Source organism: Syngnathus acus, chromosome 6 (genome assembly GCF_901709675.1).
Source record: "Syngnathus acus chromosome 6, fSynAcu1.2, whole genome shotgun sequence".
NCBI classification, from domain to species: domain Eukaryota; kingdom Metazoa; phylum Chordata; class Actinopteri; order Syngnathiformes; family Syngnathidae; genus Syngnathus; species Syngnathus acus.
The window spans coordinates 10,697,198-10,724,410 of NC_051092.1; the positions used below are offsets into that span (position 1 = coordinate 10,697,198).

At 39.8% G+C, this 27,213-nt stretch overlaps 1 protein-coding gene across 1 annotated transcript in view; it reads right to left on the reverse strand.

Moving 5' to 3' along the window:
• Window positions 1–4,834: 4,834 nt before the first annotated feature.
• Window positions 4,835–27,213, reverse strand: part of cdh13 (cadherin 13, H-cadherin (heart)) — a 160,596-nt gene continuing 138,217 nt past the window's right edge. Inside the window, exons 13-15 of the mRNA XM_037254322.1 lie at window positions 15,929–16,162; window positions 14,498–14,716; window positions 4,835–7,531 (exon numbers count right to left, since the gene is read on the reverse strand). Coding sequence (XP_037110217.1) covers window positions 7,524–7,531; window positions 14,498–14,716; window positions 15,929–16,162 — 461 coding nt within the window. The 3' untranslated portion in view covers window positions 4,835–7,523. The remainder of the gene's footprint in view (window positions 7,532–14,497; window positions 14,717–15,928; window positions 16,163–27,213) is intronic.

A 27,213-nucleotide genomic window follows, 5' to 3' on the forward strand; every position in this document is an offset into this window, starting at 1 on the left:
TGTTTTGAAGGACATCGCAACAGGACATGCAACACAGACAAATGCTTTGGGCCCAGAGCAGAAGAGGGCCCCTGGAGATAGCCGGCGTTGGCCCACTGCTTTAACATCGCAACGACGAAACGAAGAAAAACAAAAAAAGAGGAAACCGTGACAGTGGCAATGTGTTACGGCAGAAAAGTAGTGATGCCAGTTTCTCTCCTTCCCAACAAATATCAGAAAACTTTACTCACATTACAGTATTCACAAACATTATTCAAACAGCATTAGATGAGATGGAACAATATTTCGTTGTATTTGTTTTTTGTGCACAATAGAATAATGCTTTTTGTTGTCAAATGTTATCTACCTCAATTTCGCAGCGTGTAATGTGGTGAATATGTGGAATCCTAGTCCCCGAAGCAGACTTGAATTGAATTGAGCAATAAAACAGAATTTATTAAACCCAAAGCGCATGCAAAATTGAGAGGAAAATCCCAAGAACAAAGCGAAAAACCAAACTGAAAAACTACTCAGAGATACCTAGAAATAACAAAAAGAGACGGATGGACAGTGTCATTGTGGAAGATACTCATACGGGCCAAACTATTGGTCTACAAATAAATAGCAACAAAAGCTATTCAAATCCTGCATCTTACTTGCACTTCTGCTGAATTGAAATATCCCGCTAAGATTATTGACAGCAGGTGACTCCATCTAGAGATCCCAGAAGACACTGTGGAAATATAAACAAAACAAAATGGCAGAACAAGCAGGCAGAAAAAAATGGACATGACACTGTCAGCTCGTACTATCCAAAATGGATTGATTTGTGTTTCAATAGAAAGATTATTATATACTGTCTCCTTGAATTTTCTGTTGAACACTAAATGAGCAAAATGTTGAGGTGAAGCATTGAAGTTTCTGTTTAGGGTGAATTCCAAAGTCAGTGCATCCCAATACCTTCTTGCTGTGTGCATTGGGATGCAGACGTGATGGAAGAAAATTGCAAAAACAGGATTGTCCAAAATGTCAAAATGAGATGAACATTATCTTTACTAGTGGGTTAAGGCTACTCCTCCTATAGTGGTAGCCCTTACCAAACATCAAACTGCCAAACATAAAATTGTGATTTGTCAATCCATAAAACATGTTTCGATTGCAACCGTCCCTCTGACTTAGCCTTATGCTTGTTTATGTGAGGTGCACAGTTTTTGTGTTGATTCTGATACTAGGGGACATTTGGAACGGTGCATGATTTTCCGTGCTGTGTATGTACCGTACAGTAAATGATTCCACAGATTTAAAGAATATGTAAGCGAGAATACATTCTTGAGCTGACTCCAACAATGGACAAAATTGTGAACTCCATCCAACCCCCAAAATAAAAAACATTAATTTTCACTGAACATTTTGGTCAATTAGAACAGCATATTCGAGGACCATGCTGGGCTTCCATTTTAATGTGAAATTGTGTAGACACTGCGGTCTAGTGGATTTCTGATTCTTCCCTCTTGATCGACTCCTTTGCAGCTAACATCGTCTGTCTTGTTATCATGAAGTAATCCCAGGATGCAGACACTTCTCCCAAAACACCATGACAGCATTCGATTCCTGATTAATAATTCTCAGTGTAATTAATGCCATTTGAACAGGCATCAGGAGATTCCGTGAACTTGTCAGGGGGGAAACTGACGGATTTGAGATGAGTTGCAAGTACTGTGTTTTCAAATGACTGGAGAAAAAAAAGAAATGCTGAAATGAATACTATAACTAAGGGGTACATGAGGGCTAAAGAGCTTTTTTTTTTTAAAGTTCTTCTGATGACAGAAACCTTTCTTATATTACCAATCTGATTTCTAAAGTACAAACTCTTGAATGTGCCACTCAGACAAAAAAGCGTTGAGTAATTAAGTCACACCACCAGTCAGTTAACCTGCCACAAGTACGCATAACACTTTTAATTACTACTTAGGAAGTTATATAAAGTGCTCTAAAATAATAGACCATGTGAAGCAAATATCAAATCTAAGCAATATGTTGGCTCCCTGCAGTCCCAGTATGGCGTAATTACTAGATGTTTCTGGGAATGGCAGGCTGCCTGCAATTTGCTGGACGTATCTAATACTTAATGCCAATCATAGCATAGTCTGACATTCTTTGTGGAACTGGAACCACTTCCAGTTGGTTTGATTCATTTTGGTTAAATCTGTGTGTGGTCTAGCAATCAGGTTTTATTGAATCAATCTTTTTTTTTTTAAAAGGGTTTACAGTAAAATGTGAGCAATTATATGGAATTGCTCACATATTACTTCACCTTTTTTCAAATAAATTATTTAAATTCTATTATTCTAACTTTTCTTGCACCTCTGTATATGCAGTACAAATGCAGTGATTATGATCCAAGTCAATATTGTATATTTGTCATTTTGTTATAAAAAAAACAACAACAACAAAACAACACTGCATCCACATATTTCTTAATTTCCTGCTTTGCCACCTTCAAGCAATCCCTTAAAATGGCTCATCTCTTCAGGACCTTATCCATTACTTTTACACTTTACATGATATGATCTGTATTATTATTAGAATAATACTTATCAATGGTGTATAAGTATACAGTATTTGGGTTAAATGTGTTACAAGGCCTTTGTTTTGTACTTTGTATTGTGTAGAAATTGCCAGCTCATAAAGTGAAAACACATCCTTGGATGCTTGTAATCCGAGTTAATTCCTCTAAACGTAATGCAACCTGACTTTATTTGTACAAAGCTACAGTAAATCCCTTGCAAATGGAATACAGCCTTTTAGAAGTGCTACATAATTAAAGGTTGTAAGCAGTACGGTGAAGTGAAGTGCTACCTGTGTTTAAAAAACAACAAGAACAACCCCTTAATGACAAAACATGACGGTTTGACTAAGAACTCTTTTGCTCATATTTTACCCACTTACAAAAAAAGTGTGGGTTGCATTCAAAACCAAGCTCATGCTAGTTTTGGATTTGACATTGCTTGTTTGTTCGCTGATGAATATTTAGTAAATGGCCTGCGGAGAATGATATGTGATTGTGTGCGACAGGCTTTGCGAGAGTTAAAGGCAGGTGAAGGTGAAACACGAGTTGTTTGTACATGACTTGTTTTACCCCGGTTAAATCATATCAAAGTCATAACTTGCGCAAACACATTAACGCTTTCTCCTAACTTGCCTACATGACAACCAAGATTCTTTGATTTGCATCAGAAGAAAAATGAGACGTTCTTTAAATCATCTGTTGGTACATCTAATGTCTCAATTTAGTAGGTGGGGCGGCTGCAACGTGGGAGTATGTGGCTGCACAGGGATTGTAAATAACAAAATCAGTCGTGCATTTACAGTAACACGGAAAGGTCAGGCTATGCTAATAAAAACCTTCACGTCTTACAAGATAACCACAGGATTGAGGTTAACTTCATACATTGGTTCCTATTTGTAATGATAAAAATGGCCTGGGGGCATTAAATTACGTCATACACTTGACTAGGCTTTGTGGTCGCTTGGAATTCAAACAGTGTGATGTTGCATGAGCCTTGCAACCATCTTTTTGATATTCCCTGTTTTGTGCAACAAAGCCAACTCCGGACTTCTTGTCAAGGTCACCACGCTCAAGTAATGACTTGAACACGAGAGGCTTTAGTCCCACACAGAATTAGCTGTCAAACATATGCAGTTAAAAAAAAAATCTTTTAATTTACTTCAGATAACCCACAAGATGCTACCCTGGGTTTTCAAAAGTACAGTATGACTCATACATCACATGCAGACTGGTCAACTATTGGCACAAAACACTGACAATCTTTTATAACCTAATTTACACAATACTAACGTTGGCTAACACTCGCAAGTCTTCGCCAATCAGTGAGATACCGCCTTAAAAACATGCACAACGTTAGCTAAGAATGCGCCTCTGTTCATCGGAAGAGACTTGTTAAGTCCTCCCTAACGAGCGTATTTCCGTGATAGCAGCACAAAATGCAACTTAGGATATTTTCCTAGCCAATTTTCGAGTCTATGCATCCATGGTTTAAGATCTCTGACAAGAACAATTCTGTGCATTGCTGGTATATCAGGTAATTCATTACATTTCATCTTTCAATTGGAACGGTACACGCTCACGATGTTTTACGACCATTACCAAAACGTACAGGAATGCAAATTGACAAACAGCTAAGTTGCACTCATAATAATTTAAGAGTTTGAAAAAGAGCGAGACTGAAAATGTTCTTGGTGTAATTGATACCAATGCCTGCCAATGGCCCATTCACCATTTGACACAGTTTAAGGGTCTTATCTTACCTTGCTCAGCCTGAGCCGAATAGGATTGAACATAAAACTTGAGCAGTCATCATAGATGAGATCCTCTGTTAATAGGTGCTAAGTGATAATCTAGGAGGGAATTAATGAATTTGAATGGCTGTGTGGGAAATGGTGGCTGGAGGATATTAGTAACATTATTATTGGCTATTATTGCTGCTATTGATTTTCCTAGAAATAGCTTGCGGGTGGGAAGGGGGAGTAAGGAGAAAATCCTCAATTTTGGCAAAGCAGTACATCAGCCAGTTTATAATTAGGATGTGAAAGTGAAATAATAAATGCATGGTTTTGTGTCGAAGGTACAGTGAGTCAGATGAAATGTCAACTCGCCTTCATGTCATTTACATCATAACCGTATCCTTGCTGGGACTTACCTTGCTTGGAACATGAATTCACTTTGAAATCTTGCCTCGTAATTGAGAGCAAGTTTAGTGAGAATGTCGTGCATCTTTTTTGGCGATCAATTTTGTAAATCTGACAAGTAAATTGTACAGAAGCAGCATATGGCAATTTTCAGTAACGGGTTTATTAAATTAGTGCAAAAGACAGACATTACTCATTCAAAAAATCTTCTTTTTCTTTGAGGTTGCTTTTTAGTCGAGCCCGCGCTTCTTCCCCTCGTTTGTTGAGTGCAGGCAGGAAAGAAAAGAAAAACTACGCACCACAAGCACATTCTTTGTTTTCTTCTTTTACACCTTTCCCAGGACTTCAAAACCAGATGAAGAGCAAACAGGAGAGGAAATTTTCAATCTAAGCACATAAGCATTGGAAACTCAGACATTTCACTTTGCATTTTAACACAATAAAGAATAAAAACACCAGCAAAGATGTTACAATGGAAAAAGTCAACACCAACACCAACCAATGGCACTAGAACGACAGCTCTAGTTCACTGGGACTTCTTTAATCACTGTTTGTGTTGGGAACCAATTAAAATACATAAGTTAATCAATACTGTAGACTGTGTTTATACAATGGTAAAAAATAAAATATTTATATAATAGTACTTTTTTGGGAGGTTTACACCATTACTATTAAGATATACTGATTGCACTCCATGACAACTAATGCAATAAAAACAGATAAATCGAAGCAACGACTCCAGAGCTTTTCCGACTTTAAAGGCTTATTGGCTACAACCTTGTCCTAAGACACCACAACCACTGCAGACAAAGTAACAGGCAGCTTCTCCCCTTTGAAACAGCCAAACTAGATCAAACACAGTCTGTTGAGAATAGAAAAGAACACATCAAAAAGCCAACACTCTACGCCCACCACAACGGTGTCTCAGCCTTTGCCGTGTTTGCTGGCATGGGGGAAAAGGGAGGCGGCTTATGCATGGGAGCGAGTGTTGTGGATGGGGAAAGACATTCAGGGTGGCAGACAACTCGGGAAAGTTGAAAATGATACTGTAGTGTTTGTCCAGCCATTTATACATTTTCTATAGCACTTATTCAGGTCACAGAGAAGTTGATTTGTGTGGTGGCGTGCGTCTTGGACTGGCCGCCTGTCAATCACAGACCTGACATGTCGTGACAGATGACCATTTATCCTCACATTCACACCAATAGACAATTTAGGCTTCTTTGAACCCAACAAAATGTTTTTTGGACTGTGGGAGGATGCTGGGATACATAGAGAGAACCCACACAAGCACAGCGAGAACATGCAAACTGCACACACAAATGTTTACCAACTGTGCTGTCCTCGAGCAGTTTAGACTAAATCTGCAATTGAGACGATTATTTATTATGTATATTATTGTGGCAAAACAGTTTTTTTTTTACATTTTCTTTTTCCTCGTGTAAATAAGATAACTAAAACAATGAAAATGCATATCAGTATGATACAGCGCAGTTCTACACAATTACCGTATTTTCCGGACAATAAGTCACAGGTTTTTTTAGTTTGGCCGGGGGTGCGACTTATACTCAGGAGCGATTTATGTGTGAAATTATTAACACATTATTATATCATTTCACATGTTATTTTGACACTAAACCGCAAGACGGCGCTCTTGGCCTGTGTGTCAGGATCGCGAAATGCTACAATAATTGGAACTGCAACTGATGGTGAGTCTGACGTAGGCGACGTAGAAGAGGGAGGACCGCATCTTCTACTTCCGGAGTTAGCGGAGCTGTTTAAAAGTGACATAAGAGGATGAAGATTACATTGGATTTAGTGATTTGGGGTGACACGAATGGTTTGGTAAACTTGTTAGCATGTTATTTATGCTATAGTTATCTGAATAACTCTCAATATGTTAAAAATGTGAATAAAAATGCGACTTATACTCCAGTGTGACTTACATCTTTTCCTTCTTTATTATACATTTTATGGCTGGTTCGACTTGTACTCCGGAGCGACTTATAGTCTGGAAAATATGGTAAACACAACTTTGAATATTGTTATCTTTGTAGTGATCGAATGAGTCATGTGAATCACCACTGTAAAATGGATTAAGGTTTATAGTGTAGTTGTAATCTATAGATTCAAGCATGTCAGCCAGATGGTTGCAAAGGATACGCACACCACTCATGTTAAGTAAAACAATGAAAATTAATTGACTTAAAGCACTTTTGTTCACTGTTCAGTATAAGATTGACTATTTCATGGCACCGTGCATTAAAGGTAGAGAAGGGGATTATTTCGGCAAATACAAGACGTGACACAAAAAGGGGATACCAGCTACGAACCAAACTCAGTCAGACCTCAATGCTGGACATCCAGAGGTACACTTTAAATAATCAATGGTACCTGCGATCGGCTGGGAACCGGTTCAGGGTCTCCCCCGTCTACTGCCCAAAGGAAACTGAGATAGGCTCGAGCGTGCCCGCAACCCTCGTGAGGAAAAGCGGTTCAGAAAATGGCTGGATGGAGGGATAATCAATGTTGTCCAGGTTAAGTGCGGTCAGAGGACACAACGTTAAAGGCGGTCAGACAAACTAAAGATGATGTGATATGATGAAGGAAGGAGCAATGCACCAAGGAAAGTAGCAGACAAGTGTAGCGAGACGATAAGTGATTTTTTCACACAGCAGTTGAGCTTGCGGGGATTGTGTCTATTGTCATGTGTAATTTTTCATGGTGTGAAGACTCCTTCTCCTTCGTGTTCATCCTCTCTTGCTAAGCCAGCGTTGTGTGCGGGAGATAAGTTGTTGCTTTCCGGTGTTGCAAACAAGACCATTTTGCAGAAACTACAGGCCTGTTGAGACAAGACATGAAGGCAAAAGTTTAAAAAGCAAGAACATGAAGCATGGGCAAGGTACAAGAGGTAAACCAAGGTCAGGAGGGAATCAGATAAATTACAGACAGCAGGTATCGGTGCAGGTTTATTAAATATTCAGTGAGGACAGAACAGAAGAGAAACGCTTTAATTCCGGTGTTAGGAAACTACTTCTTTGTACTTAGAAAATGTATCGCATGGATTCTTTTCTGTTAATTATAACACATCAATTCTAATGTAGTGTGACAGAGGATTAAAAAAGGGTCACCTTGTTTTCTCCTGCTCTGATATTGCTGAGACGAAGATATGTTTGTAGGGGGGAACATCTATCAATCCATCTGTTCATCAATCCTCTGCGCATTTAGTTGCTCCTCGTATTACACGTTAACGTTCACAACCATCAGCACCTCGAACAAATATTGGGCAGGACATTCTCGCGTCTTCTGTTATGTCCGACCTCAATGCTGAAAGAGTGTGAAACAAGGGCCCGGCACATCTAATACTGATCTCGTGTTGCATATTTGAAAAATGTGGTCAGTGTAAACTACAGTTGGCACCTGAGCACTACCAACGTTGACCATAGAGTGCTACCAACGTTGACCATAAAGTGCTTCAGTGCATTGAGTTTTGTGTGTGTGTTTGCTCTTGTAGGGTGGTGCGCTGTATGTCAATTTGTCACAGCAGATGGAATTACAGCAAATCAAGATGTAATCCCCGAGACAGTCATAGCTATGGACAGAGTGGGTCGACCCACTCACAAAGACACACGCACGCGTCGAACTATGATTTGAAATCGGAGGCTTTATCGATTGTTTCTCGTTCTCTGTGTGCGGCATGTTGGAAAATGTCTGAGCTTGAATGAAGCATTTGTTCACTCCAGACAGCAGCTTCATTTTTTTCCCTCTTTTGTACTTGGTGCTTCCAAGTAGAAGCCATACAATATAACACATGAGGTGTAATGCCAACACTTATACAAAAACAATCACAGAATATGTTTTGACCTTTATTCTAACAACATTTGTTGGTCTTTCATACTATTGAATACCATCTTTTGAACTAACCCTCCCTCAAAAAACACATTGACTGCACTTATGAAAAGCATTTATGCTTCGTTTTCTTTACAGATATAAACTGCAAGAAAGGATTTCTACAGGAGCATGTTCAGGGTAGTCCGATTGTGCAAGCGTACCCGATATTTTCTTTTGTGTGTATTTGTTCTTGTGCTTTTTTCCAACACTTCAGGAGTCTTCGGTATGAGTGTGATAGTGCGAAGGTAATGTACACCACCACACACACAATTTATTGCAGTGAGAAATACTTGTCCAGAGCAGAACTGCTTTTACTTTACAGCAGGGGTCTCAAACTCCAGTCCTCGGGGGCCGCATTCCTACATGTTTTCCAAGTTAAACACACCTGATTCAAATGATCAGTTCATCCTCACGTTCTGCAGGAGCCTGATAATTGAATCGGGTGTGTTTAACAAGGGAAACTTGGAAAACATGTAGGAATGCGGCCCCCGAGGACTGGAGTTTGAGACCCCTGCTTTACAGGCTTACTGCTAAGACTTGGTGGGGCTGCTCGTTAAGCAAAACGCATGTGGTTCAATGTGGTGTGAAAAGGCTGTCTAAGGGGGAGGCAATTTGACAGTCTGTTTCTTAATGTGTGTGTTCTGCGATTCTTTCCTTTTGTTTTCAAAAGAGTTTCGAAGGACTTCACAGGCTCACAGTTGACAAATCTTAACAACATCTCAAATCTAAATCCCTACATGTGGGCAAGGAAAACCGGCCAAACCCAAGATGTCTTGAGAAGGTACAACAGATGGGGAAATCCCCCCTTCCAGGCTGACCAGGCAGTAATGGTTGCAGAGTGGGCAACATTAAACATATAATGTGGTGCTAAACCATGTTAACTAGAACAGTGTGAGAGTTCATTGAATAAGATTAAGTGCTGCAGGAAGACACCTCCAGAAAAGTTGATCCAGACAAATTTTACTGAGGGTGTCCAGCTGGGACCAGGGGTTTTATCAGAGGGGCACATTCAACCTGATAACATGAGTTATTAGTCTGCAACAGTAGCCTGTTAATATGTGTTCATTATAAACTCGGCTGCTAAAATGCTGCATATTCATCTTCATGGTTCAAAATGAAGCGGGTGGGATCTTATTGCATTCTATTTCTGCACCAGAAAAGGAATAATGAGGCAAAGATTTTAAAAGCTCCAGATGATAGTGTTGAGAGAGGTGAAAAAAGACAACTTGAGAGTGCCACAAAGGGAAAGCCAAAGGACTTGTGAGACACTTTTAGAGAGAAGATACAGAGAAAGAGAGAGAGAGACAGATCATGTATGAGGTGGCTGCAATACAGGCTCTGGATCAGGTTTGCTTAGCGTGTGCATCTTGCATACAATTCAGCCTCTCAGTACTCCTGTTGTAGTTTGGGGTAACAAAAAACCCAAATTGAGTCAGAATTTTGTTTGTGATGGAAAAAGCACAAGTGGATCCAATTGAACAAAATTGAATTGTTCCACTCAACAATATACAGGGTTAGATATCAAATAGTCTTTCAGTGGAGGGATATGTCTGAGAAGGAAATGGCACATTTAGTGAACTGACAAGTCACCATGAAATTGCATCATATCCTCTTGAATAATACAATATTAAATTGAAATGTAATCCCACGGAATTAAATTGTTAGTTTAAAAATCAAACCGTCCTTGTTTCATGTTTCCCCTCATGTATCAAGATTCGTATCGAATTGTTGTTAATTGGAGAGATGGGCATCTCTACCTGTGCACCTTTGACCTACATCCTTTCTTTTGCCATTGGATGAAATAAGTAATAGACGTCATTGTTGGAATTGTCCCTTGTTAGGAAAGCAGCTCTCACGACTCCACAGTTCCCTCCGAGTTCACTCCTGTGCTCATAAAGAATCTACAGCTTAGTTAATGCAGGTTTGTCCTTACGTTTTCAGCATACGCTGAAGCTCCTCAGTTATTAGAAATACTTGGCACTATTTGAGCCATTATAATTAGAGGTATACTGGAAAACGAGCCACTTGTCCCATCTAAATTATCTCAGAACCAGTAGTAGGAGTAGGAGTAGTAGGGACTCATCAGTCCAGTGAGGGAGAAACTAAAGAGAAACCATTTATGAGTTCAAGTGTCACAGACTACAAGCCTAGCACGGAAAATGTTGCGGCAAGAATTAAAGGGTCATTGTTCACAGATGCTTTCCTTTCAAACTGATGGAAGTTGAAAGAAGGAGGAAAAAAAAAACACCCACCATTTTATTAAGTGAGCCAAGCTTCCAGGGGGTGGTTTGATGAACCTCACAGCTGGCATTGTTGCCAGAGGGCCATTTGACAAAGACGTCATTTAGTACAGGAAACTAGTGATTTGACTTTATGATTTCCTCATTGTTCTTTATACCCATTTAACCAGCATTAACGCTCTTAGATTCTTAGATTAAAAATATGAGCTGGATAATGTATGGGATTTTCATATGGGACAATATTTTTTATTTTTTTTAACTGCATAGTTTTTTTGTAGCTGGTCAATCAATCAATCGATCGATCGATCAATCAATCAATCGATTAATCAATCAATCAATGAAACCATTTATGTTGGGATCATATGTGCTCGCCTTCTTCAAGACAGACAGTATTGCAGGGACAGACTGGTCATTACTCGATCCATGTTCCCTCAGACTCCTCCATGATCATGTGTGCGGGAAACAACATGATTTTTTTAAAATTTCAACTCAAGGATAAAAGAGTATACACAGAATAATCAGAGAACAAAGACAATCCCCTAACATACACCATGCGTGGCTGCTTTCAAAAGAAACAGAAAAGAATGAGGGGGGGGGGTGATCTTTCCAGGAGTAAATAAGCTTATAAACATTTTCTTGCTCGAGCTGGAAAGGGGATTTGTGCAGAGCTGTAGAAGTATAAAATAGCTGTCGAAGTGAAGTGGAGGATCAGAGAAGACAAACAGTGTGGACTAAATACCCCGGGGATCCAAGCTAAATTAGCGGCATCTTGCTTTAGAGTTTTTGTAGTACTCAGTAGTAAATTGTTTGGTTTTACGACTCCCTCGCAATCCCACTCTCCTTTACCCTTGCAATTTCAATATTCTGAGACTCTTGCTGAAATGACAAAGAAAAGCAGAAGCAATCAAGTTTCCTGCAGTGCACCACAGACAGCTTCAAACCAATTTATTGCAGCAGCCTGTAATCCTGCATGGACAAGATTGAGGTTTGAGCTTGTAAACCTAAATCGAGTAAAAGTGGGGGACTTCTGTGCACTATATAAGGGAACTGTAAGTGTGTGTGTGTGTGCATAAAAACTGCACTTCGTAAGTCATAGTCTCTCATAGGCATGATTAGTTAAAGTCCAAGCCACCAATCTGTAGGAACTATTTATTGCCTATACTGTCTGTGCTTTTACATTAGCTTCAGCCATACATCTTCAGCTTTGGAAATATGTTTGGTGCATCCGAAAAGCTGTTGAGGAGAGATAATACAGGACCATTAGTGACACAAAGAACATCAGTTTACATGCGTACTGTTAGTGTAGTCTACTTTCCTACCCTAAGCCCTGCATCTCACCGAGCTGCGAAGGTTAGCGAGGGTTGGTGCGCGGCCCAGAAGTTGATTTTTCGTAAGGGTTAGGTCAAACGGTCTCAAAGTCGTTCACCGGGCATTCGCCAACATTCTCCAAAATTCTTGGCAACAAGAAAAACTGTTTGCATCCTTTAGCTACAGTTTAGGAATCCTGATGAAAAAAAACATTTGCTCCATGTGCAGACACTCAGTGATCAGTATATCCTCTTGAAATACATTTAACTCTTTCAGTCTTTGCAATATTTTTCTCAAAATCCAAATACTCCTTGTACTGTAGTAGTATACGGCATATACGTATATGAATAGACTGTACTAGGCTGTTCTTGTGCCATAAAAGAAGAAAACAAGATTTTAATCTCCACACATTCATCTTCCTTTCCCATTCCTTCCCTCTGGCTCATTCTATTTCCCTTCCTTTCATCTCTCTGTGTCAGGGTCAGAGTTCAGCTTGGAGATGAGGGAATAGAAACATTATCCTGTGTGGCTCTCTATCGACCTCTCAGATTCAACACTGTAGTGATCAGTCGCCAATGTCTGTGGCCCAGTGCTGCTGTCTGTGATGAGCTCGGGCAAAAGTCATCTCTCCAGGTGCCTGCTGGGCTTGTGTGCCGAGCCTTTCTGTGTTTGACCTGGATGGAGCCTGTGTCGCTCATAACTAACTGCGGCAGTGTGAAAAGGGACACGTGGACTTGCTTGTTGCACTCATAGCCGAACATATAATCATGATCACCATAAATTAACGGTGTTGATTCTGCTATGTAATAATGTATGTGTGTGTGCCTCGTAAAATCTGCAGGTGGAACAGTTTTCTTTAACTTGCTACTCTAAAGAAATTGAAAGAAAGAATGTACAAATCCAATTCAAATTATGCCATGGATGAAAGTGCTTCCCCCACTTAAGACTCCATCCAGCTTAATGAATCATCTTTTACCGCATGCATATATGCTTCAATGGAATGAGAGGTCATTAACATCGAAGACACCGCCATCCAACCGAAAGCTAGTTTTTTCAAAGAAGGAGCTTAATAAATTGTCCAGGACGCACGCTGTGGAGGCGTGCGCCTGCCGTTGACTGGCGGTGACTCATACTCATTCAAAGCATACCAAACACACATGCCCTGTAAAAAGACGTTCATTTTAGTTAATTTTGTTCATTTATTTTAGATTTGCAACCCTGTCTGAACGTTCTGTAAGTTTTTTTGGAAAAAAAAAGATTTCCCTGAACTCCCACTTAATTGTGTGCCTCACTGCACTTGGGTCTACCTATGATTTTTTTCGTGCACGCCACCAAACCCGCACACACAGACGCACACACAAATTCAGACGCGCGCACACGCACGCACGCACGCACACACACACATACACGCACACACACTTATTGATCTGCATCAATAGCCAAATCGATTCAAACTCTGAGAAGAATCAGAAGCGAACTTCTTGATACGGCAGTCCACATGATTAAACGATAAGCTGAGATGTTATATCGTGAGAGTGTTTTTGGTTGTTAAAGAAACAGCATGAGATATGACAACTACCAGGGAAGCAATTTTAAAATGAGTACTATGTAGCTGCCATAGAAGACATGTAGTGTGACAGATGGAGGATCAATACAACAAAACTGCACGATGATAAGGAGGAGTGCTCAAAGAAACATGGCTGTGATTTTCTTCAATGAGCTTCACTGCAGAGTGTAAATCAGCTAAGCAATGATAGGAGAACGACTCCTGCACCTTTCTTCAGGGCTCAAATCACCATCTACTTCTTGGTTGTTTTGGTGTCTACTTTCGCTGAAACTGTCTTTTAAATGTTCACCTTTCTTCTTTTCATCATCGCTTTGTCTTTTCTCACCTCTGGTCCCTCAATATACAGTCCCTCAAGGTTCTTAAAGATTTCTCTTATAAATATAGCTGTTGCAAATTTATATTGTGAATGGATAAGGCTGAATTCTTGATGTTGTTGCTAATTGGCTCTTAATACATATTGGATTTCTACCAGTAAACACAAGAGGGGCTTTTGAAATAGATGTTTACAGAAAAAGCCTCAGCCATAAATCTGTACTTGAGTAGCGTGAGTAGTGACCAAATGTTGCCACGTTTGTATTCTGAAGGTTATTACTGTGGGGTTGGTTCACATATAATTTATAGCCAAATTTATTTAACATTCTATTCAGAAAACAATCTAAATCAAGACTGTTGACAGGGTATTCAGATTTATGAAGTGACAGAGAATGTCATCCGTAATAACTTAGTTTCATGTTTATTATTGATAATTAAAAGTATGTTTCAAACGACTGAGGGAAACAATTACAAGCTGGTTGATACTTACAGGGTAGGCTAAGCATGAGTGTTGCAAGTATGACGAGAAGGCTGGCGTGGTGTGAGTGGGCAGAGCTACAGAGCATCTTGTTCTTCTTGCAGAAGCAGACCTGAACCTTGACCTCTGAGTTGTTGGACAGAGGAGGCACCCCTGAATCAGTGATGAGCAATGGCAGCTGATAGTTGGCTTTCTTCAGACTCTGTAGCAACATGATTTGCGAGTGAGTGGCTAAAAAGGGAGGGGCAGAGAGAAATTGAAGTCAATCAAAACATCATCCCACAAAATGTTCTGAATACATTTGAACAAACACAAAAAAGCAGCATAACTCACAAAGCAAACTACATAAGTGGTTCATAGAACAAAAAGCGCAGTGGTGGCTCAATTTTTAACAACTTGGCTGAGGTAATGAATTCTTGTAGGACCAAGATCCATTACAATCCATCAATTAAGTTAGCATTAATGGTTGGTAAGATGGCATCTTGACACATGACACAGTTTCCACATTTTGGTCTGCAGCGGGAATATACAGTGCCTTCAAACCTCTGGTTAGTTATGTGACTTATCTTACCCACTATCCTTTGGGTGAAAGGTGGGGTACACCCTCAACTAATTGCCAATTAATCATAGGGCCGACACAGAGTCAGCCAGACACACATACACAGTGCTGCCTTGAGATATGAATTTAATTTGGGTCTATGACCTTGCTCGTAACACTCATACCTGAAATCCTCTTTCTCCATTGAAATAATGAAAATACCAGAATCCCTTTCCAGGATCCCCCTCAAAAACAACATGTAATGGGTTTCTAGCTCCTCTAATATAATTTTCTTTTCTTGACGTGCAGAGGATGCTTCTTGAAAATTCATCTAAAATAAGAATTATATGATTTCACATGTATGGTCAACAAATGCATGCATGTGTTTATGCATAAAATATATTCAAATTCCGATATTTTCAGTATAAGACCAAACGCACGCACACAAATAAATACAGTCAGAATTAGTGACTGAGGAGTATCCCCCCCCTCCCCGGCCCCCTTCTCCTGCTGTCAGTCACAGGTATTACCTGTGGGCAAGTTTAAGCTGTGCTCTGTCGCTCAAACACATAAAGACAGCGCTGCCGGCCATGCAACTGAGAATCAATGTCTTGGTTGTCTGCCTACACACACAACACGCACACGCACACAAACACACAGCCTTTCCCTCCTTACTCTTGATCCTCAGTGCCGATCCTTACCTTTTCCCACGAGCACTACTTAGATTGAATTTAAACTTATTGAACTCCCCCTTAAACATTGAAAATACATGCAATTCTGTTTTGCACTGCATTCTATCCTACGTGAAACTGCCTGGTGTTGAATGTAACACGTTTAAAATGTAGTTGTGATGTACCAACTACAGTATATCTACAATGTATACTGCAAAAGTATAAAATACTCACAGTTGACCCTGGTAACTTTCCAGGTTTTATCAAGTCCCGGTTGTTTTCCCAGCTCTATCTTGAAAGGCGCCCCGTTGGGTGGTAGATCCTTGTCCCGTCCACCAACTATGGCCACATTCATATCATGCGCGTCTTCACACACCCGTGCTACCGATGGCACCACAAATGGTGCATTATCATTGTAATCCTCCAGGTGAATGACCAACGTGCCAGTACCTGTGGCAGGAGGACTGCCTGTATACACACAAAAACATTTTCTATCAGTTAGTACACGTACTTTATCAATCGAGATCAACAGAGGCACCCTTGTTACATTCAAGTATACTGTACAAATACACAAGAATAGATTTTTCTTAAAGGTTTACCATGATAATAATTGGTTTACAATGAACCAGTGCAGGTGTCATGTGCTATTATAACTTGTCATGGCTTGTTAGGACTTGCGTTATGAATGAATGAATGAATGAACGAACAAAAGAACGAACGATTGAATGAAAATCTGCTGCCCCGTAGCCTGACACCGGAGAAGCAAAAGTACTTTGGAAATTAATGGCTGGACGGATGGATGCGTAATGCAAAAGAGTGTTTTACTCAGTTTAGAATCTGCTTTTTATCGTGCATGTCTAATACATTTCTCTTTCGCTGCTTTTAAAGAGATTAGATTTTTAAAAAGAAAGGCATATAAAAACGATTCAAAGGTCAGTCTACAATTAACACCTATACGACAAGATCTGTAATTGGAAAATGGACTACTCCACCTTTTTTGGTTGAACATATTTGCAGACAATTTATAAGAGGGATGAGGGTGATGTGGGTGCACGACACAGTGATTAAAAGCAAGAAACGTTAAGTCATGGAATGTGCTTTGGGACAATGTGCAAAAGAGCACACAAGAAAGGCTTATAGTTTGATTTCACAAGTGGTTGTGAATACATATTTGGGGAAAGATTGCAATAACGAAACCCAATGACATTTGGAATAAAGAAAATGAAAAGAAAGAGGGGCAGAACCTAAGATGAATGTCAAAAATCTCCATCCACATGGGTTTTATTATGACTTGTTTATTGCATCTTATTTCCCCCTTGAAGACATTTTGCAGTTGTATATGGCGTGTGTGTCTGTGTGTGTGTGTGTGTGTGTGTGTGTGTGTCTTTTGAGCATTTCGAGTGTGAATCCAAGTGTTAATTGTCACCCAATCCTCCCTGAAAGAAAATTTATAACTAGCCAGCAGAAATCTTTTTCTTTTCAAGTAACCATGAAAACCAAACCTCTGTGGCTTGTTTCGCAATTAATCACTAATTTAAATTCCAAAGTTGCAAGGGCTCATTCACTAAAAAAATGTGTTTCAATGTTATTACTCTACAGACAAATTAAGCATTTAAACAAACTCACCATTCTATTTACGACACGAGGCCTGGCCAACATTCTTCTCGGCACTGTGCATATGTTGAGAAGTCCCAATCAATTGTAAATGACAGCCTGCCGAGTTCCAATTTGCATGAGCTGCACTCTTATTTCCCCATATAAAGCATCTCAGCTAATGCACGGAGTTTGGAACTAACAAAAGACGGCCCCAAAACGTTTATAACCTTCTTAAACCTTCTTGACCGTTGCTTCAAAAGATTTGAAGAAACTGACAACACAAGAATTGTATTGATATTCTCATGACACAGTTCAATCAAACCATGCTGCAGACAAAACATGCATATTCATACGAGAATGAACAAACACCACAAGTTGTTCCAGTAGATAGTAAGGGATAACTATAGCCCAGCAAAGGGGCATTTGTAGGAACTAAAATTCAAAAAATACATCAACCCATATCTGTCAGAATTATGGCACATGCATGCAAGTAGCATTGTGTGCGCCTCTGATCTTTTTGACGGCTGTTTGTCATGTGTAAATTTATGGAAATGTTGTTTGAGATTCTGCATGTATGTATACTTGATCAATTCAAAAACTCTCAAACCTTGGATTGTTGTGAGGCGTTTGTTCGTTTCCGGGTGCGTGATCAGAGCATACTCGTGTAATCTGCTGCTGAGTGACAAGCGCCAACAGACAGACAGAGCGGCAGATACACACATGCACACACAGAGTATATAAGCACATAAACGAATTCGAAAGAGGACAAAATTCCTTAACGCTGTTATCCCAAACTACCCCGCCCATTCAGAAAACTTGGTCCCATTAGATCGCGATGCTGGCTTTATCATCTGGCAGTGGTTTGGATTTTGCCACAGAGACCATTTACTGTAACATATTAGTGAACAAGGCCCACAGATATCCACAGCAGAAAGAGGAAAGAGCCACATGAAGCTCCGGAGCCGCAGGTTGAAGACCTCTGCTTTACACTAAATTTGACGTTATTCCTCTGTGTAGTATGTGTCTATGAAAGATGCATTTTTCCCAGCTTTAAGTGGGCGTTTAAGTAAGACAAAGTCACGAAATGAAACATCAAGTAACTTGTGTTAATAATAATTGAATAATTCCCTTCAACTTTTGCTTTGCCCCATTTCCAAATGACATTACAGAGCTTATAACTCTGACACCAGTTCCCTGTTGGTTTTGTAACATACAGTAATTATCTTACTGTACGTGTGAATAATAGTTGTCTAATATGCGCTCCTTCATGGTATTAGTAAAAAAGTTAATCACATTGTCTCGGAATAATTTCAATATAAAGGAACCCAATCTTTTTGTGGGTTTCTACATGTGGCAAGCTGGTAAAAATGACTGAAACATTTGGATGGGTGTTTATTCTGTACAGCCTTCATTTTTCTTCCTTTTATTTAAACATTGTTTAAGAGTGAACATTCTCCATTTACATTCATCCATATCCATTTACATTCATCCATATACAAGTATACGCATGCAAAATCAGCATTTTATAGACGCAAGAATGTGAGGGAATAGTGGCTTTTCCGCACTTTAACCCAACACTATGTTCGAAATGTAGCAATTTAAAAGATGAATGCACCTAACCACATCGCTGACGCACACAGCACAAAAGCACAGAAAAACACCATTACTGAAACAAACACTGAATGGTATTAAAATGCAATACATCAACATGACTACATGACCCCAAGTAAAGTTATTACGGTTCAGCTTTCTTCTGATAGATAAGCGTGTATCGGTCAAGCCTGATAGAAATTCAACTGTCCAGGTATGACAATTCGTACTTCACAGTAGTACCTGCTTGAGGTGTGCAATTAATCGAAATTTAATCCCGATTACGGTTATTACACCAAAAACTAAATGATCCTTTGATTAATTGTGATTTCAGTTATTACCAAAATACCGTGATTTTCGGACTATGAGATAATTTTTGCACAAGCTTTGAACCCTGCATCTTATAGTCTGGTGCAGCGTATCTATGGATTTTTCATGATCTTTATGATATTATAAAAGTAGTTGTTTTGGTAATACAGGTAACAGAGATGAGTACAATTCATTTGAAGAACCAGCGTCTTATTGTGTGGCTTATATATGAACAATACAGGATTTTCCCTGAATTTTAGCTGGTGTGGCTTATAGGTGCAGTTTATAGTCCAGAAAGTACAGTAGTTGTGATTAATATTTTTTTCCATAATCAAGCAACCGTAATGCCTGGTTTTGAAAGTGAAAACATGTTAACAACAAGTAAAGCCATAACTAACCTATGAAGATACTGCATTGCGGAAAAAGGGCCTAATTGATACTAACAAGCTGAAAGTGTGCGCCTTGCATTCACACCTCATTAGTAATTTGGATTTGAATTGCTACCTGTCATTTATACACCTCATCTTGGGTGATGGACACCCTGTGCAGGAACATAAGAATGATTTTTTTTCAGTGGCAGACTCCATCAACTTCCGCATCTTTCTTTCTGTTATTTTGTCTCCAACTGTTGACACCTGCCCGCGGGTGGCAATTTCATCACCCTGCAGTTCCCCTGGTATGTCCGTAGATGAGAGGCATAAACAGACTCGATGGTTTCTAGGGTTGTCAGGGATAATCCACATCTCTAGGCTACAAATTGAGATTTCTTTCCCATTCCTCCACAGTCCTGCTCCTTTTTTCTTTTTATAATGCATTTATCTTGCAATGCCCTCAAATTTTTGGCTCAGGGCTATTGCTGTTTTTTGTGCTCTTTGTAGCGGTACGGTGGGAAGGACATGATGAGCGGTGAATATTTGAATCCTACCAAGTATACCTCTGCATCGCATCCTAAATAGCATGCTCTATGCACCCCCTTGGCATCCCCCGCCCCACTATTTGCACTTATGAATCCAAATTAAGACATAAACGGTTAAATAACTATCCAAAGTAATACTTACAGCTACATCACAGTCACTGGGAATCTACCCCACAGAAGTGCCACAAAAGCCAGCTAAGTGCACCAAATAAGACTGAAATAATCATTGAAAGCAGGAGTAGAGAGGCTCAAGAAAGGGATAACAACACCCTTGTGAAGTAATCCACTTGTATGAACACAACCTTATTCTGCCCTAAAAGATTAGGGTCCAGATGCTTGATAAATTGTGAAAACTCCGATTCTATGAGTCATTTCAACTTCATTAGTTTCTCTAGTAAATAAATAGAAGGAAAGAGCAAGTGCCTCTGCATTTACAAAAGATACTCTTAAGTTCCTTAAACGGTAAACTGGCTATCTAAGTCCACATTTCCTCCTTTTTACCAGTTTATTCACCCGTGTGATTCCTTTATTAAGGTACTAGTGCAGGATGCATGATTTCATTTATGGATGTAAGAAATAAAGAATTGCTGTGTGGAGGTACACTGCGACCCATTTTTATAGATTTTCTCTTTAAAATATTCTCAATGGTGGTGGCGACGCAATCATTTGATAAATTCTTCCCCCCGCCCCTCAAATAAAGCATCAGTGTAGATTCACAATATGGGCTCTCTTACATGGCAATTATTTTACTGGGCGTTGTTTTCATACCGTTCTGAAAAACGGTCAGTTCAAACTGCACATATTTTGCGTTACATTTTGACATATTAAGGTACCCAAAAAGGACTTAACTCCTCACAAGTCCAAAATATGCCTTTGTGACCTTGATGTTGTCGCCATTTTGAGATCAGCAGTGCAGTGATCAAAATGACCCGTTTTTGCACAGCATTGGACTGGTTCATGCTTTTCATGAGCAGAAATATATATTTTTTCCCCACCCCTATATTGCATGAAACCTGGGACTTATCTGAACCGCTTCTCCTCATGACGGTTGCGGGCATGCTGGAGCCTATCCCAGCAGCCTTCGGGCAGTAGGCGGGGGACACCCCGAAATGGTCGTCAGTAGGGCACACATAGGCAAACAAAGACTCAACTCACAATCACACCTACGGACAATTTGGAGTTGTCAATCGACCAACAATGCATGTTTTTGGAATGTGGGAGGAAACCGGAGCACCCGGAGAAAAGTCACACAGGCACGGGAAGAACATGCAAACTACACACAGGAAAGCCGGAGCCGGTATCGAACAATAAAGCATCTTAACTCAATTTTAAATAAAAAATCTTGCATGATGAAATAACCTGTTATTCATCTATTCAACTCAGTTGAATTAATATTTAACCATGTATGTTTTGTCACTCAAGATGATAAAGAGTTTCTAATAATTGATGAGTGTGTTAAGTGTGTTAGTACGCTACGAATGTGCTCCTTCAGTCCACTTTCATTCATTTAAATGGTATATAATGGCGCCGGGATAATGGCTAGCTGCTCGTTGGGTGGCCTCTTGCTCCCAGCCATTCAGACTTGGCCATCACAAGCGGCGAGCACCCGGTTGGCAGCTGACATACTCCTTTTCAAATGTCTCAGAGCCATGGGTGATACAATAAATAAAACAAGGAGCAATTTAATAGGAATGTGCACACTTACCTTTGACATTGACAGCCAGTCAGCTTTGCAATTTCTACCGAAGCGTCACAGCAGTCCATTTCTATCAAACTAAACGCTACTGTATTGAACCCAACTACTTCCACTTGCTTTTGAGTCAATCATTTCATTGTCCTTACTTCCTCACACAACTAAACATTGTAATGGGGGCATACATATATTTTTCTTTTTGTCTTTTTTCAACTGAAATGTCAATTAACTGAGAATGCGGGGGGAAAACAGCTCTAGATGTTTAGTTTTAGCATGGTAAATTTCAGACCTTGTGGAAGAAACCTACTTAATTATGAATCATTACTCTTCAGCATCCTCAAGGCTACAGCAAACCTATCACATGACATCAGGCTAATCTTATTGTCTGATCAAAACTGTAAATGAATCCAGTCACTGCCAATTCCAGAAGATGCCTCTCATTAAGAGAGATGACTTCAGGGAGAGAAGCTGTGCTCGAGACAGGTGCATAGCTGTCAGTCTTTCAGAATAGAGTTTAGGTTATCAGTTGCTGGTTATTATAAAAAGTGATAGCAAGGAAGGCCTATGAAGAAATAATATAAATAATAAAGTGGCCTTACGAGTTAAGCTCTTTTTGCACTAGCGTGATCATATAAGTTATTTTTTTCATGGTGATGCTTCATAAACAAACTTGACCCATTTACAGCACTCTAACACGAGTAAGAAAGAAGAAAAATCAGAAAAGTCGTCGTGTGATTTTGCTTCATCAGAAGAGTCGAGGCAGTTTATCATGCCGAGTGATTCACGATATGTTTTTATTAATAGTGTTACTTTGGTGTTAGTATTCTGCCTGCTGGTGCCCTCTAACTTGGCAAATTTATTTCATACTTGTCAGTCATTTTCCACCAGCGGCCTTGGTGTCACCATTAAAACAGAGGTCCCTCCAGCCTCACAGTGAGCACATTGTGAGTGATTCACAAGAAGGTTTTCAAGCATTCACATGAGCTACAACTACGTCTGTCACATGGTTTACATTTGCTTTTCATGCAGTTTCTTCACTGCTCACCTGTTGTCTGAGTTTCGTCATGTGACGTGCGCAAACTGAGCTGTGAGTAGTCATTACCTGAACCCTGCAATGTGATTTTCAATCACCTGTTAGTGGAAAATGGTTGCTGACCATTCATATTTTACAAAGAGAACCCAAGATGACAACAAGAGATGAGAATGGATTGTTAACCTTGACGATGTCTCTGAGACAAACTATATCTTGCCAACACTTTGGAATAGTGGGTCTCCAAGTCATTAGTTTACAAGTATCACATCTTTGCTTCAATTTAGCACAGGCCGACACACCAAGGATGTGCAAACCATTCATTAGGAATTAAACTTCAGGCAGATTTGACATCATCATTGCAATGAGAACGTGTCTGGCTAAATAGACAGACAAACTCTATCAACAGCCTTTGCCTGATTTCATCATTTAAGATTGTTCACAAACTAGTCTCTCCCTCGACACTGTCAGTGTTTTTTCTTGGAACTAGCCCATATAGTATATGCTGAGGAATACTGATAAATGATGTTTTCAGTATTTTCCTGACTGCGATTGGCTGGCAACCAATTCATCGCCCAAAGACTGCTTGGATAGGCTCCAGCACGCCCATGACCCTCGTGAGGCAGTTCAGAAAATGGATGGATGGATATTTTCCTGAATCAGAGCATTGCCAGTATTGCCAGTATTAGCATGTGAATTTATTAGGATTATGATTTCTTCACATAAAAGATGGTATCAGGAGATTCTTCCTCCCTGTCAGAAAAATACCCTTTAATCACAAGAATAACATGAGCCTGTTTATTATGTACAAATGTTCTTTGGGGTGTTTAGAATTGATTGAGGAATAAAGGACGCAAATAGAAAAGGAGAGAAGGTGGGAGCCCAAACTTGAAGAGGTGGTGCGAAATAGAACAGTGTGAATTTGGGGTTAATGAGGCAATGCAACAAGACAGGGGAGGTAAAACAACATTGAGCTGAGTGCATCTACACTTTCCAGAGCGTGTCCCATTAGACTGACATTATCCTGGGTCAAGATGCCTTGATTCTGCCCCCTATGATAGCATCACCCTTACCCTTCTGCTACACAGGGTCATAATTGGTTGGCTGGTCAAGAACACATTTCAGAAAGGTAGTTCAACTTTTCACCTCTGTGTCTGTCTCCATGAAGGCATTGGCAAGAGCAAGATGTACGAGATGAAGTCAAAGTGAACCTAATGACAAAACAGGGAGCATTTGTATCTAGAACTGGCCCTGAACAAGAAATATTTTGTCTCTTTGAATCAGATTCTTGGGAGAGTTGTGCTACTAGCTATTTGAGTGAATAAAATAGTCAGTGTGTGCGTGGGTGTGTGTTTTATGGATTACGAGCAGTTCCCGGTGAATCGAAAAACGTTTGTGCAAACACCTGATTGTAATGCAAAAAGTACAGCTGTCAATTTCAGCTTCTATTCACTTCCTTTGGCTTGGGAATATGAATGTCCTAGACTGACACTTTGAGTCGTTGTGCTTTATTATTTTGCTGATGGAGTTTGAAGCGGGTTGATCACAGCAGGCTAAAGGGATAACATTAGTCCATTTATCTGCATTTAGCCTGCCAGGCTGCCACTGGGTGTGGGTGACATCAGGAGTGGCACACGTTCCCAGCACTTAGCACCGCAATGAGGCAGCTCGGTGAGAGATTTCCTATCACACTCGGCGATGGACATATGTAGAAAAACACATTAAGGTTTGTCCATGCACCCACATGACTGTCAATCTTTTTCTGAATTTTCTCAAAGGTTAAAATGAAGCTATTATGTGAGCTTGACTGGTGTAACGCCCACACAAGTGCATACACACTATTTTCCATGCATATGAGGACTGAAGGTTATATTACGAAAACTATCAGGATTCAACATCTCTGTGCTTCTGACCACTTTTTTTATATCAAGTTGAAGGGTGAGGTGATTGAATGCAGAGGCCTCTTTGCGCTGTTCAATCCCAGTGAGCGGACTATATGCAAATTCAATACTTTAGTGTAAGTGGCTAAGATGATTGAGACACAGACACACACATAAATCCAAATAAGCCCTCAGAGAATTCATGCCTTTCAACCAACACCAATTGAGTTTGACAAGTACAAACTTAGTTTGTTACATGGTCGCCAATAATTATCTTTTCAGTTTGGGTTTAGAGCAAATCATTCTACCGAGACAGCACTTGCTAAAGTGACTAATGATCTCCTCATAGCTATGGATTCAAACACCTCATCAGTATTATTATTACTCGATCTTCGTGCTGCCTTCGAACCTGTAGGCTTCAATATTTTATTAGAGCGCCTTAAAACCTGCGTTGGTATTTCAGGGTCAGCACTTTGCTGGTTTAATTCTTATCTATCTGACAGGACCCAACGAGTGGTCCATGGCATCACGACCTCTGAGCTCAACAACGTTACATGTGGTGTCCCGCAGGGATCGGTACTCTGACCAATACTATTTAGTATTTATATGATTCCGCTTGGGGACATAATACGTAAATAGTAGAATCATTTAAGACACGATTAAAGACACATTTTTATCACGTGGCCTTTAATTAACCTGTGGCGGCCGATTCGGCTGGAGTTTGTGTTTTCGTTTTGGACATTTACTTTTTCCTTGGATCGTTTTATATTATGTGTTCTATGTGCCCCCTCTGCATCCATTGCAGCCTGGTCATCCTGGAAGGGTTAGAGTTTAGGATCAAGCGTTTGAGAATAATTGTCAATTTTTGTACATGTGAAGCCCTTTGAGACTTGCTTGAGGGTTATATAAATAAAATGGACTTGACTTGAAGAAATTCTGCTTATTACAGGTGAGAAATGATAGCATCGACTGAATTGTGACAATAATAATATTGAGTCACCAAGGAATAGAAGCAGTATAAAAATGTAGATGAGTGACTACAATTTCTGGAATGCAAATGTATTCATACAACTACATAAAAATTCAAGAGATTCAAGAGTTTTTTATTCGCCATGTTTGAGCGTGCCAAACAAGGAATTTGACTTCGGTAAATCACACCCTCTGTTCAACATTTAGGTGACTAACAACACTCAGGACAATGTTACACTAATAAGGAACACAAGCAAGCTACATCAAAATGAGGGACAAGCATGTACCCCGAACGGTCATGGCTGTAAACCCCATGAATTTAAAAATCCTTTTGGCCAGGTGTTCAGCCAGCAAATAGTGAACGAGAGAAAGTGACATTTTACGTCAACAGCCGTTGCCCAAAATGAATCCAGTTCGCAACAACGATTCAAGATTCAATCACTTTAATTAAGCATGTACTAAGTGCATCTATCATCTACCTTTTAAATGGTGTAGTATGATATTTTATTATTAATTTTCATAATTTTTTTTCCATAGTTTTGCAGCTCTAGCATTCACTACATTAGTTAATGTGGCTGGTGACAGCCAAAATTAGTTAGTCTTGTTTAGTTCATCCATCCTGCAACCAATCAAGTACATCAAGTTCAAAAGACTTTTAATTCCCAATTAACAAGAGTGAAGAGCAGAGTAAAAAAGCTTGAGTAAAACAACAATTTTAATATGTCAAAAAGAACAGGATTACCTGCACCCACATGTGCAAAGCAAACACTGCTTGAGTCTTTCATGCGAGGACTTTTCACAGGATAATGGCAGGTTTGATGGCAGTCTAACCAGACACCAATAATTGTGTGTGCATATGCGTGGAAACACATTGTCAATTGCTACATTGTAGCTTGCATAATATATTTTCTGCCTTCCAGTGACAAATGGCACACACTGAGAGGTGGTTCCACATTTAATCCAGAAGCAGAAACTAAACAGAGGGGGAAAAAATGGTGGATGGTAGAACTACTGCGCACACTATGGCCAAGTCATTGAAAAGCGAGATGAACACAGAATAGAGTCAGTAAATTGTAATCGTCTTATGCACAAACACACCGACCTTGAATACAAAAGACCCAAGTGAAGACAGAGGGGGGTACAAAGCAGGCACAGCTGTTATTCCAAGAGGGAAGCAGAAAGTGGTAGAGAATAAGCTAGAGATTTAAAACCAGCAACTTCTGCTCATAGTTTATATAAACAGCCCATCAAGCTCACTGCAAGCACTCTTACAAGCGCTGTGGGTCTTCTCGGTGCAAAGTAGACTACCGATTTTTAATCCATTAACTCAAAAACAGAAACTCATTACATTACAGAGAGTGTATGTAAAGTACCTATGGTGGGTGGAAAATGAGCATGAGTCCATTCATCCAAAACACATCCAATACATATCTATCAACTTTAAAAGAGAGACCATTAAGGACATATTGTGGAAGGAGTTTGTAAAACTGTGCTACATTTCAATAACAGATTTTTGTTCATGAAGTTGAATGAAAT